This window comes from Castanea sativa, chromosome 9 (assembly GCF_040712315.1).
Source record: "Castanea sativa cultivar Marrone di Chiusa Pesio chromosome 9, ASM4071231v1".
In the NCBI taxonomy this organism is placed as follows: domain Eukaryota; kingdom Viridiplantae; phylum Streptophyta; class Magnoliopsida; order Fagales; family Fagaceae; genus Castanea; species Castanea sativa.
Window position 1 is genome coordinate 9,985,679 of NC_134021.1, and position 20,637 is coordinate 10,006,315.

The 20,637-nt window shown below is 35.6% G+C and overlaps 1 protein-coding gene across 2 annotated transcripts; it reads right to left on the minus strand.

The window, feature by feature from the left end:
• Positions 1-4,965: 4,965 nt before the first annotated feature.
• Positions 4,966-19,650, minus strand: LOC142610862 (uncharacterized). Of its 2 annotated transcripts, XM_075782825.1 has the most exons (15): positions 19,173-19,650; positions 18,118-18,244; positions 17,962-18,002; positions 16,501-16,606; positions 14,722-15,533; positions 13,570-13,701; positions 12,032-12,104; positions 11,676-11,715; positions 11,510-11,582; positions 9,416-9,481; positions 7,596-7,673; positions 7,336-7,508; positions 6,462-6,508; positions 5,535-5,790; positions 4,966-5,438 (listed from the first exon to the last, which is right to left on the minus strand). In XM_075782825.1, the coding sequence occupies exons 1-15, from the start codon at positions 19,493-19,495 to the stop codon at positions 5,083-5,085; spliced, it is 2,703 nt and encodes a 900-aa protein (XP_075638940.1). In that variant the 5' UTR covers positions 19,496-19,650; the 3' UTR covers positions 4,966-5,082. The 2 variants fall into 2 exon arrangements, with proteins under 2 accessions (XP_075638940.1, XP_075638941.1); XM_075782826.1 differs by lacking the exon at positions 19,173-19,650 and having other exon boundaries at positions 16,506-16,606; positions 18,118-18,218.
• Positions 19,651-20,637: the final 987 nt, after the last annotated feature.

Consider the following 20,637-nt stretch of genomic DNA (forward strand, 5'->3'; position numbering starts at 1 on the left):
CACTGCCATTCTCTGGCTGAAATGGCTTACGTGCTCCACAGGATCCGTCCGACCATTGTAAAGAGTGAAGGCCGGTTGTGTGAAGCGCCGAGGCAACCTTCCTTCTTCCAATCTGCGCGCGAAGGGTGATCTGGAGATTTGGTGTAATGCTCTTCCCATTGCGTCATTTCCTAAGCCCCTAGGGGGGTAGTCTCTGCCACGCCTCCCATGCAGATTGTCTTCTTCGGAAGAGACATATTCACCTGGGGGAGTTCTGGATCTCTGCCCGTAATTGTCATCCTCGGATCCTTCCGAAGAGGGGTCAGAGACCGGAGGAGCTCTCCTTTGCCTTTCGTGGCGCAATCTCCTCTTTAGGCCGTCAATCTCCTTCTGCATGGCCCTGGCATTTCTTTCATAAGGAGCTCTGCTTCCTCCTTGCGAATGACTTGCACTTCTGATGGTGTGTGTAGTATGTACACTTCCTTCTCGGTTCTCTCCGTGATCAGGATGCAAGGAGTGATCCTCATGCTGAGAGCCCACGGACTCCGCACTGCGATGTGGTCCTGATCCTACCATGATGTCCTAAACTTCCTTAAAGACTAAATTCCCACAGACGGCGCCAATTGTAAGGACACAATTCAAATTCCCAAACCACGACTGAGAGGAAGATGGGCTTGAAAGGCCTTTCTTCACAATTAATTTGTAGAGGATGGGTTTGTAATTTAGATTTCAAGGATGGCTTAGACAATTACAAAAAGAACGGGCTTTGGGCCCAATGGAACAAAACAAAGAATCGTTTGCAAAGAGTAAGACTGAGAATTCCTCCTCGGACTGTTTCCGAGGATAGTTTCTAATAGTATTTCTCAAGTTTGGATACAAATATTGATTATCATACACTTTTTCTTTCTTAAAAAGCCTCCCCCTTCTTCGTATGCCTTCCCTCCTCTTTATACTCCTCCTCTTCTCTTCATCATCTTCCACTTTATGGTTGCAACCCTCATTTTCGGATACTTGTCCCATCCATTCTTCCCTAAAGCCCGCTGGGATTTGGGACCAAGTTCCAAGCTCTATGCTCAGGTCCCATCCTTCCATCTATACTGTCAGCGTATCAATTACAGAGTCTTTAATATATGGGCGGTGGTAGCAGCTTTACTTTAGACATTCCACCGCTCTTTCTACTGTCCTCCACGTATACTTTGTATCCTCGGCTTAACATTCCGAGGACAAATCTACTCCTCGGACGGTATGGGACACTTAAATACTCCACGATCATTTTGATGTTTTCGGATTTGGGTTTCTAGCCCAAAAGACCTCGTTGGGCCGTCCTTCATAAATTACTGGGCCCAATACCCCTACAATTACAAATTTATTTTCTATACTATGAATATGAATAAGATATTAATTGACAAATATAATTATTTTTTAATTTTGTCATTATTGTTAAAAGTCCAAGAAACTAGAATTTCAAGAAATATTTTTAAAAATATATTATAATAAAAAAAACAAGAAGAGATAGTAAATGTTAATGAAGATGAAGAAAAGCAAAGTGATAAACATGATGATAGTACTAACTTAGATGGAGTTGATTAGGCAATATGATAAATATGATGAAAATGAATTATTATTTTTGAGTCATTTGTAATATATTATCACTTTTGAAATTAAGTAATTTTAATGTTTATGTTATAAACACATGCTAGTTTTGATTTATTTTGTTAGCTTGTTAAATATTATTACATAAGTGATGAATAAATTAGTCATTTGTTGATTATATTCAAAATTTATAATGAATATACCATTTATATATGTATATCTATAATTTTTTTTTTTAATTTTATTAAGTGTTTGTGTATCTTACGATACACGATATGAAAAAATCAATGCAGTGGGCCCTTTTGTGCGATATTAGGCTGGACTGCTTCCTGTCGTGCTAGTGCTAGGCCCAAGGTATTCTAGATCAGGGAGTTGGGACCGGTCCAATTGCAACCCACATTGGTCTAGCTTGTGCGCAAACAATGCCCCGTTTTGCCAAAATTTTGATCACATGACCCTGGTAGGTAGAGCTACTATGGTAATTACGGCAGGCAGATATAAAAAGATAATAACAGAGATTTGTTCACCATTTCGACAAAAGTAAATAGTGGGTCATTACAAGAAACACATGTTTTACAAGATAGCAACATAAATAAATACGGAACAGGTGTTAATAAGCCTATTAAATCACAAAGAAATATCAGTCTGCCGTGCAGAGTTATGTTATAGGGTCTAAGTCAAGAAAGAAGCCATTTCCTCAATGGGGATAATCTCTCCGGCGAAAAAATTAACTGCTTTGAGGGAACAGGCCTAAATGACTTGTGCCCAGATGAGCCTCTTGCCTTTAGCAAAGAGGGAGAGGAGGAAATCATCCTATTCGATGCATGTCTGCTGTGCTATTCTCTCTTTCTTTCTTTTTTCCTTTTCTCCCCGATTCTTTCTTTCTTTTCCTTTCATTTTTTTATCTCTTCCTTTTTACTTAGTCGTTGTGGTTCTCTCCTTAGAGATTATTGTTGCCCTCCTCCTTTTCTGTGCATAGTAGGGGTTCTTTATATAATACTTGTTGCGGCTGGTTTTTACCATTTTAGCCCTCAACTGTCTTTGTCTGGTGTGAACGTCCTTGCCAACCATTATTGATTGGTCAGTCGTCCAGCCAGCGCCACTTACTTATGCTAACCACGCCACTCCACATCACCAGACAAAGAAGACTATTTTGTTTGTTTGCTTGCCGTGGCATTCTTACCTACCATAGCGTGAGTACTCACTTTCTCTCCGTCCCTCATGGCATGCACCTAGTGGTTCCAACTCAGCTTTGCATCTTTTGGGCGATATGTCATCCCAGCAAGACACTTCTTCCAAAAGAGCTTAAGTAGGAAACATGAAAATAGGTTTTCCCCCCTCTCCACCGCCAGACCATGCATTCTTACCTATGACCCACCACTTCCTGTATTGGCTGAGTACAAGCTAGTGGTGTCTAAGCCTTACGCGTGCCTCACTTCCATGTTCGTCCAAAATTTGTCTGTTGTTCATGTGTTTGTCGTGGTCTGAAAGTCCGTCTACCCATTCTACCATTCGTCCTTGACTTCTTACAGCATGGGCTGCTTTCTAGATTTCTCATTCTTTATGGCTTGCTAGGCTTTGCCAGATTGTGGGCTTCCTCTCCTTCGTGCCATTCTCCGTGCTTTATTCTTAGAGTCTTGCTGTTACTTCCTACCACATCATCCTGCTTTGTCTATCGTGATGTTATTTGACCTAAAACTATTAGGCCTCTTTGGGCTTGCTGTTTATCTCTTTTCTGATGGCTCAATAAACTCATTGAACCCTTTACTACATTACTTGCAAGCTCCCGTGTCTCGTTTACTTCCTTTTGGGCATCCTTGGCCCTTTTACTTTCTTGGGGCATCCTTGGCCATTTCTAATTCTGTGCTTCCCATGGACTTTTACTAACTCCTTGAGTTTTCCTGACCTAATTACTTTATACTTCATCTTTGGGGTTTATGGACTATTCATTGCCCCTTACTTTCTTTACTTATATTACTTTAGGCCTGTTGTGGCAGCTGTGGCCCATTCTCACTTTTCTACATCCATATTGTCCATGGGTTTGCTACTTCTCTCTTTCCGAGCCTTTTTAGGCCCATTTGCTTCTTCAATGTCCATTTATTTACTTTATGGACCTATGATCTATTATTCCTGCCACTTGGGCTTAATGACTTTTCTATCCAACTCTCTTCTGCCCATGTTATTGGGCTTCTTCCTTCTGCTGGGCTTCCCAAAAAAATGAGCATCTACAATCAAAAATCAATTTACGATAGGATTCATGTTTTGACAACTATGTTACACGCATCACAGAGGAAGTCCACACCTACATCTCATTTCATAAATGTATTTCCTTTTCCTTCACCTTTTCTCCTCCTCATCTCAATTTTCCTTTGAAAAGTTTTGGTGCATCTAAAGAAGGCCTTCAGAAGTTCCAAAACCTTTGGTTCTTTCACTTTGGGTTCGTTATTCACCTTCTTCATTTTGCTAGATCCTGTCCCAAGTGACCACCATCTCTCTCTCTCTCTCTCTCATTGTTGTATTTTTTGAGATGTTGCTCTGTGACCACCCTTACCGTAAACTTTTCTTCAACAGATTCAATTCAACTGTCCCAAATTATCTAAACCCAAAATGCATAATCACATAAAACCCAAAATAAGCAAAATGGAAAGACATAGTAATAACCCAAAATTTTCGAAAGAATTTCATCCATGTGACCTAAAGTTTGTACCGTAGGTTGCCTTAAAAAAGTAAAGATAAAACTAATAGGTACAGAGCAAAAGAGACAGAGAGAGACAAGTGAGGAAATTACCGTATCCGGGGGTTGAATCGATGTCGGTAGAGGTCAACCACAAAAAGTTTCGTCAGATATCCTTGCTCTCTCGTCGAAGCAAACGATCTGAGTCAAAGGAGAGAGAGGCAAAGTGCTTGAAGAAAATGGGTTTTGTTTTAGTTGGTGAGAGACAGGACAATTGAAATGAAAGAGAAGAGAGTAGGGGCACCTAAGTGTGAGTTACTATTCTGACCTAGCATAAGTAGGCCCCACTACTTTATGCACAAATTTGAATTTTAGAGATGAGATATGCACCCCAGAAATAAAATCAAACAAATATTTTCTAGAGTTAGTGAAAAAATAGAGTTAGAGATATAAGTTATGAAAGATTAAGTTTGAGTTATGGGAACTAAGATGTTACTCTGGCCATTCCACTGCACAACAATTTCTCACTACCCCTGTTCAAGTTTCACCTCATCCTATGCCTCGCTACAATTTTCAGAGGATAACGTCAATCCTCCAAACTTCTACTTTTCCATTTTCTTTCCCATGAATTTGGTGGCTTTTTTTTTTTTTTTTTTTGGCCACTTGTACAATTTGGTCTCGCTAATAACATAATGGAAGCAACAAAAGAAACCTATACATTCACCCACGCGAAATTGAATAGGGAAATTACATTAAATAGCTAGTTGAGAAAATTAAACAAAAATATACAGATTTGTTAAGAAGAGGAACAAATATACACACATTCGGGACTTGTCTCATCTCTTCAAGGCCAATTTCCTATCAACATCAGACAAAACAATCTCCTGACAACGTACAACTCCGGCCTCTCCACCATAGCACAACCATCTTTCACTACCCTTGTTCATGTTCCACCTCACCCTACGCATTGCTACAATCTTTGGAGGGAAAACTTCAATAGTTCGAGCTTCAGCTTTTCCATTTTCTTTTCCCTGTGTATTTGGTGGCTCTTCATCTCTGCATACCAAGGCTAGGTCATCCTCTGGATTTTTTTTATTGCTAATTCTAGAATTTGGTCTCTTTTTGCTCTTGGGACATGTCAATGCTTCCTCAGTTCCAGATTCTGTACCAGTGTCATCGCCATAACAAAGGGCTGCAACAAGATTGACATTGGAGGAAGTTTATTGGATAAAAAGAACTGCTGTCTAGCTTATAAAATGCATGTGGTAGTGTAATTGCCAAAAATTACCTAAAGTTTTGGCATCCATACTAGGACCTTTTGCCATCTTATCATTTGCTCTTTTCACATGCTGTGGCTCAGATGAAAACTCCCGCATGGATAAAGGGGTGTCCCCGCTCTTGTTCAGTGACTTCTTCAACGGGAAAGGGGTATTTGGTACTGGAGTGTTAATGGTGATAAGTGATTCCTCTTCGGTTAGTGACCCACAAAGAAAATGTGGGGTCCGATTTCGTGAGGGATCTTTGTCTACTGCTTTGCTTGTAAGCTGATTAAAAACACAAAATAATCATGTTAAAGAAAAGCTTAGCCTCATCTTAGAGCTGCATACGGTTATTATTTTTCTTTCTCAAATCCTACTAATAAAGGATAATTATTAACAAGGGGTCCCTTTGTGTCCAACCACCTGGCAAAAGCATGAGTTCCTGAGCACAATAAACAGAATTGTGGATAATTTACAGTGCTACAAGACTCCCCAGAAGATGAGCCCCACTGAATTATCATCATGATCAGAAAAGGTTGAACCTTCTAACTTGACAGGTTTTACTGATACAATCCAAGAATGTCTCTACCCTCCACTACCAAGAATAAGTGAAAAATCAATCGGTCCAAAACATAAAATCAATGAAATATTATATGTTGCCATGTTGGGCAAATATCCTAAAATGACCAATCCATGAATATGCAAAAGGTGCTTAGGGAAGCCAAAACCAAAACTTATAGAAAGTCAAGGTAGGTACTGAAGAGTGAAGACTTTCTTCAGAATTGAAGATAAGAAGAAAATTTTAGCAGGTGAGATCCATAACTGGAACTAGCCAATGAGTTATGGCTCAAATGGTACTTCCTCTAAGAATGAGGTTTCAAGACCCACTAAGCATATGTGTAATTACCAATTAAAAAGAGAAATAAAAAGATCCATAGCAGGAACTCAAAACTCACCTGGAAACGGAGAACAGTCCCATCTGCAGTGCAATATGCAGCCATGCCTAACATTTAAAATCAAAATTCAAGAGTTTGTAGATAATTGATACCAGAAATTAGCTGCTCAATTGACTTAGTTCAGAGTTGTATGCATAACTGGATTAGATGACAAATTTCCACTTATGATCAAATGTGAAGACTATGACCATCTACCCACAAGCAAATTATATATTAGATACAACTGTGCAATTTTGCATTAGATTTAAGGTTAATGATCCATCATTATGCCTGAGCCTGAGTAGTACCAGAATAATTTAACCAGAAGGGCCAATCCAGAAATATTCACATGCCACTTTTAAAGGAAGGATAAGAACATATGTATTCTGAGTTTCAATCAACTGATGCATAATTTAAGCAGGGAAACATTCTGTGGAGCGTAGAACCAAAAATATAATTGAACTGTTTCTTGGATCTAACCATCTAAATTTTATTTCGTAATTGTATGCATGCGACACTTCAGAATGTGCTAGATTTTTTTTTATTGGCAAGTTAAGCACCCAATGGGTCCCACATGACCTTACTCTCCACCTTATACTTGTAAAGGGAGCAGTTGCCTTTTGAGCTAGAGTTCATTGGAGTTCAGACCGTAATATATTTACTTTCTTAGGATCTGACAATTGAACTTTTTTATACAATGTGCTTGCATAATTAGAGATGCAGTGAAACAAATATTTACAATAAGAGACCCAGATATGATTTGGAATATTGAAAGGAAAAGGCTGAAGTAGTTATTTATGGAGCATGAAAATTAAGTCAATGTATCACTATAGTCTTATTTTTTGTTGTGATAGAAGCAATATTTACTAGTCATTTAAAGGCATATGCGAAATACCTGTTATTCGTGACACTTGAACACTCCAGATAGCAAATGATGAACAGTAATAACTGTGCAACCCTTGTTGTCTTGTCCCACCAAAGGGTTTTCCAGTGACAGGAACATCATATGCAGCTTTAAGCAAGCTGAGGATTCTCATTGTTCCATCATCAAAGGATAGAATAACACATCTAAAAAAATGAAGAAAGAATGCTTCCAAAGTAAGGAACAATTTTAACTTAATAAGCCTAATTTGTGCTGCATCAATCATACACTACCTTGGATTTGACAGCCAATCCAGACTATATATGATCCTTGGCACAGGATGGAGGTCCCACAGAGGACGGTATGGATCACTGCAACCAATTTAAGGTTATAGCTGTTGAGTATGGCATGCAATTATATCACTACTTACAAATTAAACATATCAAAATTCTTAAATAGTAATCACCAATTCTGCCTTCAATGCTTCTAGTAAATGAACTCACAAATTTCTTCCTCTCCATAAAAATCATGACACAGAAGAAATTCAAAAACATACCATTAGTGGAACTTTTACAAAGCTAGAATTTTCATTGCATGTTAAGATCAAGTTTCCTAGAATGCAATGTGAAGTCTATAGTCTTACGCAAGAACCTTGCAGCTCAACCGGCACCTACTGGTGTTTCCAATGGAGACGTCTCCCCCCTCCCCCAACTATTGAATTAACCCAAAAAAGTAATTATATATTATTTCTATTTTTAATTTTAAGTGCTCGCAAAGTTCTTGGAAATATAAATTTTAGATACTGATATCCTAAAAAGGATTTAATTACTGGGAGGAAATCTTATCTAAAGAAAATAAAATTTACAATCTCCAAACTAGGAGGCCAGGATGAGTCAAATAAACTCAAGCCAATCTTAATAATCGATCAAAACTTTAAACCTTGAAGTGAACATTAAGTAATGAAAACAAAGCAGTAACATAAATGCAACTAGCATAATTCAGATGAGTAATTTAAAATATTTATTAGTGCATAATAAAGGTTCTGTTCCCTAAAGACGTGCATACTGCTAGGCATCAAATTTTAAACTCATAATTTATATACAAATTATGACAATGCTGATACTGCTACATATAAACCTTAGCATGGATATTTCTGTAATTTCCAAATCCAGGAAAAACAAAACATTGGTGATTAAGTTTAAGAAGGTTATCTCTGAGTACAATACTTCTTACCCCCCATACAAGGACCATATCCCCTACATAACAAGTTGTCTGAGAGTTTGAGGCATTTCTACAATTCATGTGCCACAAGAATCATCCATTGCATAAGGGCCCACCCAAGACCCATGTTAGTCACATGTAGGGTCACCATACATGAATGGCCTAAACTTTGTATTGTTGAATTGTGGATGCCATAGATTGTGCGAGATTATGATAGAACAAAAATATATTAATTATGGTTTTAAACTAAACTAGACTCCTGATATTCATGAGATATTATAAGAGTAAACATCGGCATTGTTTCACCAATCTATGAGAAACCACAGTACAAATGGAATTAGGGTTCAGTTTGAAGCAGATTGTGGTTGTATATTACTCCCTTGGGGCAATAAATACACGCTAAAATATATCATCAGAAATTATCTGACACAATGTAAACAGAAAGTTTGACTAATTCAGAGACTAAGATTCCAGGCTACAAGAAACTCTTTTCCCTCAAAGTAAAATCATACCATGAGAGTTTGCGGATCCCAAACAAAACTATCAAAGATAAAGGTGTTCAAGGCTTTCAATTGTATAATTAGGTTAAACCTTTACTTTGTTCACTCAAAAATTATTGAAGTTTTGTTTTTCAGGAATACTGCTAGGAACTTCAATAGGACTTTTATAGACCAAACACACACCATACAGGTATATCATGATTAGTTTTAACAATTTTGATTTAAGTTCTACTTGCCCAGATAATCTAAAATTTTTGTGCAATTAAATTGAATTATATACAATTCCAAGAATCTTTATTCAGATGAAATGAAATGTGCACAACAAAACCATCAAATTAAATTTGGTAATAGAATATTAATGAGAATGCAAACAGAAGAGAAATCATATGTACCGTAGGTCCCAAAACTTTAGGCCCCCATGTCCAGCAGTAACTATAACATTTGCACTCTCTGGATCACTGAAAATCATTAACAGCAGTGAGCTATATATTTCCATCACACAAAATAACAGTAATACCAATACCTTGCACTATAATTTAGCCCAATACCCACAGCAATGAGTTTTTAAAATCTTCTCAGCATGCACGTGACTCTAGTGGATAAAAACAATATTTTGCATTGTTGCACCAATGATTAAAAGTTAGGGTCTTTTGTCTGTACTGTGTTTGTAGTTTGAGGATTGATGCCTCAAACCGTTGTTGATACTTTAGTCAGAAAAACTTACTTAGGTATAGTAGTATGTGTACTTTGGAATGCAGCTGCTTTTTGCCTCACATGGATGCATATGGTATTGAGCCAACTCTTGTTGAGATTAAATCTTTATTCTTACAGACTCTGTATAAGTGGTTTATTGCTTTTGCAAGGTTTGAACTTCTTTGTAGATTATATAGAATTCTTATATTTTAGATTGTAATTCTTTTGGGAACCCTTTGTATATATCATGAATGTTTGAGGTCTCACTTCTTTATGATATAATTTCATATTAAAGGTCTATTTGGATTTCGCTTATTGCTGAAAACTAAAAACTAAAAACACTATAGCAAAATAATTTTTAAATGTGTGAATAGTGTAGTGAGACCCAGTTTTTTTTAAAAAAATTTACTGAAATTCGTACTTGCGGGTCCTATGAACAGTGCACGGAACCCACACAAAACACCAAACACAGGCTGAAAATTTCACTCTCAGTGCTATCCAAACGTTCACTAAACATCAACATAAGAGGTGGGGAGGAAATCATGCCATAGCCATATCTTCTTCTAACATAAGATAGATTCTAATGCAGGACAGGGGTAGCAAAATAGAGATAAAGGGAAAAGAAAGATAAAACAGGACAAATTCCAAGCTTCACCACCAAACAAGAGAAAATGTTCACTAATCACAAAATTCTTATTCAAATTGTACTTCTGGAGCCTCTTTTTACTTGGCTTCAGGGATTACATTAAGCTACAATTGCATCCCATAAAATCCTCAATCATAATAAAATTCAAATTCAAAATTCAAAAGTAAAACCAGAGTTAATGGGCTTTATTTTATGTTTGGGTTGATTGGTTTTGGGTTTGGCGTGCTTGGATTTTAATCATGGGCTTTGGGGTTTTGAATTTAAGACTAGGCTTGGCCTTGTTAGGAGAGATGGGTGTTGAATTAGTGGGTTACCAGATTGGGAGCACAACCAAAATTATTTCAGATTTTAGAATTTCAGATTTTCCTTGAGATACCAGATTTAATTTTTGAACTTGACCTTTATCATGACTTAGGATTTTATGGGATGTAATTGTGGCTTAATGTGATCCCTGAAGCCTTTTAAAAAAAGGCCCTAGGAATAGTTTGAGAAAGTACAATTTGAACAAGAATTTTCTGATTAGAGAATTTTTCTCTTGTTGGTGGTGATGCTAAGCACCCTCAAGTGGTGAAGCCCTAAGGTTTTCAAGCAAATTCTAGGTGGTGAAGCTTAGGATTTCTTGTTTTCTCTTTCCTTTTCCTTTGCATCTATTTTGCTACCCATGTCCTGCATCAGACTCCATGAAAAAAACATTGGCCTCAATATCACAGATATTAACCACCACCAGCCAAATAAAAGCATGTGATTTTAAAGTTGCTAATCTGCTATTAAAACTGATTTTTAATTTTATTGATATCTGCATTGAGCTCATCTACATTCTGAAACTAACAACAAACAGGATATATTAGATTCAAATTAACTGCATGCCATAGTTCAGACCATCACAAGATAACATCTTACACAACGCAGATAAGGCTGTCTATCATAAGGCCCAAATTCACAGCTAAATAGAAGAGAGAGAGTAAAAAAACAAATGCACGTGAAAATAATTATCCTCAAAGTAAAAAACTAGACTGAAGGAGTCCCTCCAAAAAAGCACCACTACTGTGAATTATCATTTTGCACAAAAGATCATCATAGAGCTGAATATTTTAGAAGATGACTAAAAGATGAATTTAATGAAAATCCATCTTTGGGTATCATTTACCTTTCAAGTGGAGCCCAGGCAAGTGCTCTAATAGGAACTTTATCTGCACTGAAGCAAAGCAGCGGCCTAGTATCTGCAAAGCAAACAGGGAAAATGAAGTTCATCTAAGTATTCATAATGCATCACAATTCAAATCCTTGGAACCATCTTATAATATGCCCGTTACCTTCAGATGAACAACTTGCAGAAAACTTCCATAAAGCAACCTGAATGTATGACAAACTTCTTTAGTTCTGATACCATAAATGAATTCAAAGTGACAAGCAAACATGATCTTTAAGAATCAACAATTGATGGTTTTGGCTGGAAAATCTGGCATCAATACGATCAACAGTTATTAATGATGGTAACCATACTAAACTAAGATGTATCATTTTACCAAAAAGAAAATATTTCCTTATTCCCAATTATGCAAAAGCATGATTAAGTACTGACCCATATCAATTAGGATGCAATTAGAAGCCAAGAAGAAAAAACATAGTAAATGCAAATAATAATAAAAACAAGATATAAAAATATTACTGTTCCATCATGGCATCCAGCAAGTAGGTAATCATGTGGGGGCGAAGCTGACCACTCCACTGTCAGAGGGATGCTGCATTAAACGATAATGGCATATTAGCTTTTAATCAGATAAAGTAAACCACGTAACAAGGTCAACACAGACAGCTGCCTGTAGCAAATAGTTACAGTTGCATTAGTTAAATATGTCCAACAAAATCCGAAGCCCTCCATAATAAGGGAGGTGGAGACAATGACCCCAAGAAAATTCTACTTTGAGGAAAGCTTGTTGAAACATGAAAGTCAAGCATCTCAGATTGCATTCAACAGCATATGGAAGATCTGTAAACTACAGACTTTTTTTTTTTGGGTGGGGGAGTGAGGATAAGTAAAAAGTTTATTGAAAAAAGAAAAGAAAATAAGGAACCTACCCAAGTACCGAAGGTGAATATTATGGGTGCAATAGAAAAGAAACAGAGAAACAAGAAAAATAAATAACAAGATGGAATTCATGAAGACTCAAAGAATCAAGGGATTTCAGTCAGAGAGTGCAAATTCCAATCATATAAAGTCTTCAGCAATATATAGTTTCAATTAAGTAGGACTAAAATAGAGTACATGAAATGTAAGTTTAGTAAAGTAGAAACATATATGATGGGGCAGTAAGATTCGATGGTCAAGAGATACTAAAGAGCGAAAGCTTCCAATATCTTGGATCAATAATACATAAAGATGGAGAGATTGCCAACTGTCTTGTATAGTTGTACTACAAAGGAAGTCAAACCTAGTCTCTATGACAAGAACAATTTGTTGCCAAATTATTTTGTACATGAATCAAGCTCGAGCTCATCAATAAACTAGATTACATATTCAAGCTTGATTCATTTTCTTATCAAACAAGCTCAAGCTTGTTTATAATCTACTTGATTAACTTATTCCTTTCCCAAATATAGCAAAGGCTACAACTAAAATTTTTCAATCCTTCACAAATATATTCTAAAACTACATAACTAAATTATAGTCGAGATTATATTATTTGAGTTGATTAGATAGAGTGTTTTTTGTTTATGAACTTAGAGAAAGTAGATCCACCAACCATGTATTATTTAAATTTATGGATAATTTCTACCCCGAAATAAACTATTTATATTATTTTAAGAACATATTACAAACTTACACAATCCAATATCAAGTCTATATAACTATATAAGTATATTTTTATACATGTATACATATAAACATATAATATTTACTAAAATCGAGCTCAATGCTTATAAACTTGTTCACGAACACATTATTGTGTTTAACCTTGGGTGGTTTAATAGATAATCAAGCTTAAACTTGGGCTTGAACTCGACTTTTCGACATAAATAATCTTTTTCCTTAGTAAGCCTGAGCTATTCAATAGCTTGGTTCTTGAATCCCCAGCCTCACCTTCCATCTCATTCGTTATGGCATAAGAAAGTGCCAGTTGAGCTAGAGCTCATTGGGAAGTAAACTTTATTTTCCATTCCAATAACCTTCCAAATCAGTAATCAAAAAGAAAGAAACTGACCTACCTTTGTATGCCACCGCATTTCAATAATGAACCTCTGAATACAGGCTCTAATTTTACAAAACGGGGATCAGTGCGCTCCTGATGCACAGAGGAATAGATAACTTTCATTGTACGAGGAAGAGGAACATCCCAACTGCATTGACAGGGTTGGCAAAACATAACAAGATACAAATTACAGGTTGTAATAAATATTTTAGCTGTAGAATCAAAATATTCAGAGGAATGATGTTATATGAGGACATAATCAGAAAAGGATATCGTTCAATATGCAACTTTAAGTCCAATTTGTTGCAATACACCAATTTTACCATGTTAAAGTAGTTTGATATTCAAACTAGGATAATATTTTAGCTTTTATTTTTACTTGCCTAGTCCACCTTTTTTGTACTACGGCCCATATTTTGAGGGTGCATATGCTTCATATCTTTGGGATTCATTGAGTCATGCTAGGGTCTATAGCTAGCTTATTATTTTTTTTGGTGGCAATGTGTTGGGAAACATAATTCCAATATTTGGAATTTGGTCCTAGGATGTTTGATGTGGATCATTTCGATGGAACAGAACCGTCGTTCTTTCAAAAATACTGAGAAATCGTTAGTACAGTTGCAAGACTTGTGGCAGCAGACTCTCTTTGATTAGTCTAGGTGTTGGGGTCTCTCAGATTGTTCTTCTATCACGGAGTTTATTTCCTCCCTTAGAATTAATTCTTGATTTCTATGCTTTCTATGTTTTCTGTTGTCTTTTGTTGTTCAACATCACGAACACCTTGTATTTTTCTTCCTTTTTTATTTTTAATAATATTACTCTTATTACCTATCAAAAAAAAAAATTTCTAATCTAGTAATCCCCCCACTCCTAACTATCAAATTATAAAAAATTAAAATAAAAATATTTTAATTCTCAATTTTAATTTGTCTATATTAGCTTTCCAGCAAAAAAAAAAAAAGTCTATGACAATCAGTGTTAATTTATGCAACCTTTGTTTCCATAATAACATATATCATTGATTAAAAAGTAACCATGAACGCTCCCCTAATATAACAGAAAAGAAGAAACTGCAAAACCATATGAAAAGACTTGATAGATATAGGCAAAAGAAAGTGGAGACAGAATATTTATGCAAAAAAACCAACAACTGATGCAGATTTCTTACACTTCCAGAGATCCATTCCCCAGCAAGACAGCAAGATAGCCCATCCGATGCTTACATTTGGATTGACATACATTAGAAGGTCGCCACTTAACATCCCATGCAACCTTCCCATTATGCGCTAGGCATAATACAACTCTTGGCAAAGCAACATCCTTTGAAATCAAGGAACCTTTGTCAGACACATTATCACCTGCAGCAGGTTCCTGTCCAGAGTAATGTTGTATTTGATGATTTGTAACAGAAGATCCCACGTCATCATTTTGTGTTAATAACAGTGGACTTGTATTATCACTGTGGCTCACTGCCCGCTTCTTATGTTTCAATCTTCTTCTCTGCGTAGGGGTTTCAAGTGCTAGATTACATGCAGATACGGCTCGCTTCTGACGTTTTCGTTTTTTGCCAGTGTCTTCTTGTACAGAACCTTCTTTGGCATTCCCAGGAACCTCATCCACAGCATGTGATTCTAATGAATCTTCTGTGCGTTTAACAGCCAGAGCCTGAACAGCCAAGTTATCAAGAGGTTGTTCAATCAAATTCTTTCTAGGTCTTCCTCTTGGCCTCTTTGATTGATTTGTGTCTTCTATTGGCTTCTTTCTAGGTCTTCCTCTAGGCCTCTTTGATAAAGTTGAATCATCTGTCACGGCCCCATTATTTTTAGTTCCCCGTTTTGGCTTTGCTAATGAAGGTGGCACCTCTTCCTCATTCACACCGACATTCATAAGACACCATATCTGAATGACACCTCTACCAGTAAGTGGGGCACCCATCTTGTGATATGAAGTCCCCGGAGGATGAGCAGCAACAGCGATAAACTGGAACGTACGAAACCAGAAAGAAGGCAGGCACACAAAAATGGTTTAACGTAAATAAGCCAAGAAAATCATCACAAATTCTCTTACGAAAAATCAAACTGCAGATCTAAAATTCTTTTTTCTTTTTTTTTGGGATAAGTAAAGCAAAAAACAAACTGCACATCTAAAATTCTTTCAAAGGAGTATAACTAATTCGTCTTTCTTGTAAACAAAACAGAGAAATTATTTTGCTATAAAGCAATAAATAACAATGCTCAACAGCACGAATTAGGACAATGTCCTCTAACTATCCCAACTAGCCATTTTTAGGTGTTACCCCATAATATCACAAACAATTGCCTAAATGAAACTAACTCAAAATTCTTAAATGGCACATTGCCTAACCAAAAATAAATAAAAGATTGGCCTTTGGCAATCAACATTGCATACTTGATTAACATATTTGTTGTTTTTTAAAATAAGCAAAATGCTTCTTCTTCTTTTTTTCTTTTTTTGGTAGTCAATATCAAAGTACCACACACATGCATGCTTGACTAAGATATTTATAATTATTAAAAAAAAAAATTGGTAGTCAATATCAAAATTAGATAAAATTTTCCTCCATGTTCAAGTATCAATCATGTAAGAATTAAGCAAGTTGAAAATTTCCAAGCCAAGAAGCTTTCTGGATATGACAACGTTTCGTTAATAAGGATTTTTATCAATGAATAAGAGGAACATGGAGGATAGACAGGCTAAATTGTGTTAAGGTCATACAAATGAAGTAAATCTTCTGAACACATAATCTTACAAACAAGGATATGCTATCTAAACATCAAATCCAACAATCCTTTGGAGTTTTGACAAGTATCAATTAAAAGTACACGCAAATGTGGGGGGTTTAGCCCCCAAAGATTTCCAATCAAGTAATATATTTACACACACACAAGAAAAAGGAAAAAAAATATATATATATATATAGAAGTACCTCACATTTATTATTATAGTCTGGCGTTTCATGAATTCTAGGACACCAATCCAAAGCCCAAACATGCCCTCCAACATGGATAACAAAGTCTTTGCTGCAGCAAGATCTGTTGAAAGAAATTTTGCAAATGTGCATATCAATCATCAATAATATAGTCATCATAGATAGCAACACTGACAGAAATTTAAACCTTCTTCTATTAATAGAAATTGCCAAAATTTTTGAAATTCAGCTCTAACATTATCAGCTACAACATAAAAAAATCTAGAAGTCCTATCCTTCTGCTTCAGTTATATTTTATAAAATAATATATATAATTATTTTTTTGATAATTAATCAACTTCATAAAATAATAAATGCAATTATTTTTTATAATAATGTATGCAATTATATTACACAATTCAATTGGAAGTAGCACTTAACACAGATAACGGGCAAGTATTGAAACAAACGAAACTCTTTGAACTTGCTACAAGAAGCCACTACCCAAAAATTTCTGTATACAAGAAAAAGAACCAACCTGAAAAACTACATTTAGCATTGAGCAAGCCCCATAACTGTGTGCAATACAAGCACATGATTAAGGAAAGAAATAAGCATCAACTATGAGCAACATCATGTGCCCATTTAGTATCCATCAGTGATAACTATTTTTGTTTATCTGATAAGTTACTTGCGAATCTTATTATTTTTTAATATGATAAGTTATGCACCTGGTGTACCTCACTTTCCACCTTACTCTTACAAGGAAAGGAGATGCCACTTCAGCTAGAACTCATTAGCATCATTAGAAAAATTCATATCAAAATTCAATGAAAATTCATACGATATTTTTAGTTCTTAAACATAATCCAATAAAAATAACTATCACCCTAAATCTAATGACATAAACAATGCAGTAGTACACTTGTGTGCTAGCACTACTTTACAAGAGGGTGCTACATGCTATGCATGTTCTGCACATTATTTATTCCTTCTTCCAGTTATTTTACAACCAATTTTCTCCAAACACACAAAAATAAAATAATAAAAACTTGGTGGATAATGGACTAGTGAATAGGATGGCACTATTTGAATAATTTGCAACTACCATTTTACTCACCGACACCTATATATCAAAGAGTCACCTCTAACTAGATGTATAATGTGGTAGGAAACCCTATTCAACATAAATACAAAAATAAAGGAAATTTCAACATCACCCTCATTATCAAACTTTTGTAAGATTCATATAACACACATACTTTCCAGCCACTCTCATAATCTGTTCAACAACCAAAACACACAGAGTACATAAATTTGCTTAGAATTCTAGTAAATAAACAGGAACACTAAGATACTTTCCTCATGAGTGACACACAAAAATATCAACAGCAAAAAAATAAAGTTTATAGTAGCATTAAAAATTATCACAGTTTATCATTAAATCAGTGTGAAATCAATAATGTCCTATGAAAATACCTGGATTTCACATATTCAGCATCCCCAGATGATCCCTCCTTCTACAACAGCATGCAAACCAAATAAGGGACTTGTTTGGCAGAAAATTGTGTAACGAAAAACCCCCACCCCCCCAAACTACAAGAGGAAAAAAAGTAGGAACTTATTCCAATTTACCTTAGGAACAGTTGCAGAAGAAAATTGAGGTAAGTTTATTCCACTAACAACATCTTTCCCTTCAAGGCTTCCCACTTCACAGGCAAAGCTAACAGTTCTTGGTTCATAATTAAAATATTTCCATTCACTGCAGATATGGAAATTATAATTCATAATAATAAGAATGAGAAGAACAACAACAACCAACAGCAGCAATAATGATCATAATAAATATTAACTGCCATAATCATAATCTGAGCTTGCAAAAAAACTTGACATCAATATTGTATGTTATAGGGTAAATTTCTCATCCCACAAATTTGGGGCATGCACGAGTTTAGTCCCTTAATTTTTTTAGTCCTTCAAATTTCAAAAGTGTAACAATTTAATCCTACCATCAACTTTCCCTCCAATTTTGCTAATGTGGCTAACGGTTAGCTGACGTGGATGCCCCAAAATTAGGATGGAAAGTTGATGGCAAGACTAAATTGTTACACTTCAGAAATTTGAAGGAATAAAATAGAGTACTTGAAAATTGGGGGACCAAAATTGCGCATGCCCCAAATTTGAGGGACAAAAAATGAAATTAACCAGTCACTTCTTCAACAAAAATTCCTAATTGAAGCTTTTGTCCAAAAGCACACCAGATAATCTGCTCGTAATCAATAACGAAAACAAAAGAAAAAAATCATAACTTGATCGCACTTTCAGCCTCTTTGATAAGGGCTTTTAAATGAACCTAGCAGCTCCTAATGAGTAACTAATTCAAAATTCAAGATTCCAAAGCCAAACTAAAGTTTTGAGCTCCAGCCTAAAGTTTGTATACAATATATATATATATATACACACACACGCACTCATATGTATACTCATTGAGCTTTGCTCGTTTAATAATCGACCTAAACCTAGAATTGAGCTTGATTTGTGTAATAATCAACTGAACATAAATAACATTTATTCAAAGCAATGCATAAACAGCTTAGTTCATTCACAGCCCTAATAACTTAGCTAAAGTTCAAATTGCATATACATACATACATACATATATATGAGTAAAATTAGGAGGCATTGTAAACCTTATGAAAGTGATTGAGGAAGATAATCGCTTAATTTCGCTTTCTTCAGTAGGAGCATCGTCTTCCCCTGCCTCTCCGCAAAGCTTAGAGATCGTGTCTATGGCTTTGAAGTGATTCTCCACCGATTCATCGAAAGCCAAGACCGTAACCTTTTCACCATTGCAATTCTCTGCAAATCCCGATGGATTCTCAGCGTTCGCTGAAGAAACTGGAGCGTCCTTCTTCTTCTTCTTCGCTGCTCCTTCGGTTGTCGTCGCCGTCGTCTTCTTCTTCTTCTTCTCGCGCTTCGCGCTCAAAAGCTCGGAAATTGGAGGTTCCTCCATATTTTGAAATTACCGGTACAGTGGAACCCTATGTTCCGTGTACCGGTTCAAATACCGGTTTATGCCGGGAAATTTCGGACGTTTCGGGCGATTTCGACTATGCCGAGAAGGCCGAGATCGTGCACTGTGACTGAGCTCCAATTTTTGAAACCCCCGAAGGAAAACTGGTGTGGTGAGAAATAGTATAGAATAAAGTTTTATTTTTTATTTATTTAATGAATTATTATATATAGCGTTTATTTAAAAAAAAGTTTTTTTTTTGCCCAATTTATTTTTCAATTAAAGAAGTGATAAACTGATAATCCAAGTTTTGCTAACGTAGTTTACTTCCGACTCATATCATATATGTGCATAAAAAAGTGTGCAAACACCATGAGTGGATAGCATGATAGATGAAATTTAAGACTTTCAAGTTTAAAGTAAATTTTAATATTCATTAAGCTCATCACCTAGATTAGACAAACCTAGAATCAAACGGTCTATCCTTGGGGTCAAACACTTCATTTTTCTTCTTATTAATTTTAGTTTTAATATGTAGTTATTTCATTTGTTAATCTTTTTTTTTTTTAATTCTTTCACTATTTAAAGCTTTGTCTTTCATCTATTTCATTGTTCTACCTCTTTTATTTTCTTAGGAAACTTGTCTTACTATAAATCTTTCAAGTCTCAAAGATGGGGAAGTCTCATTTAGGTACTTTTTAAAAATAAGCTAGTTTTAGTTTTTTTTTTTTTCCCTCATATTATTTAAATAAGTTATCAAAAATAGTCAAATATCAAACGAACATTAAATAAATAAAATTTTCTCTCTTTTTACCCAAAAATATATATACAGCCACGTTATAATAATAGGTGAAAAGTACAACCACTCCATTTTCTTTAAAAGTCAACCCCTTCAAGAGCAAAGATTGCCCCCCTCCCCCCACCTCAAACAATTTAGCCAAATTTGCCCTCAAAATTCCCAACTTTTCACCTAAAAGCAAAAGAGGTATTCTTTTAAATATATTTTTTTTAAAAAATGTGTGATGGCATTTATAAGATAGAAAACTCTCAAGAAAGTTTTTTTTTTGCCAAAGTCTTCCCCCTCACATGCCACTTTATAGTTCTACTATATATTGTACACGTTTTACAAATATGTACTACAT

Excerpts from the sequence above, each read along its gene's own strand:
- LOC142610862 (XM_075782825.1), bottom strand. The coding sequence starts at position 19,495 with ATGGAGGAACCTCCAATTTCCGAGCTTTTGAGCGCGAAGCGCGAGAAG. Across the intron at positions 18,245-19,172 it reads TCCTCAATCACTTTCATAAG|TGAATGGAAATATTTTAATT; the intron begins GTTTACAATGCC and ends CCATATCTGCAG. Across the intron at positions 5,439-5,534 it reads TATGGATGCCAAAACTTTAG|CCCTTTGTTATGGCGATGAC; the intron begins GTAATTTTTGGC and ends ATCTTGTTGCAG.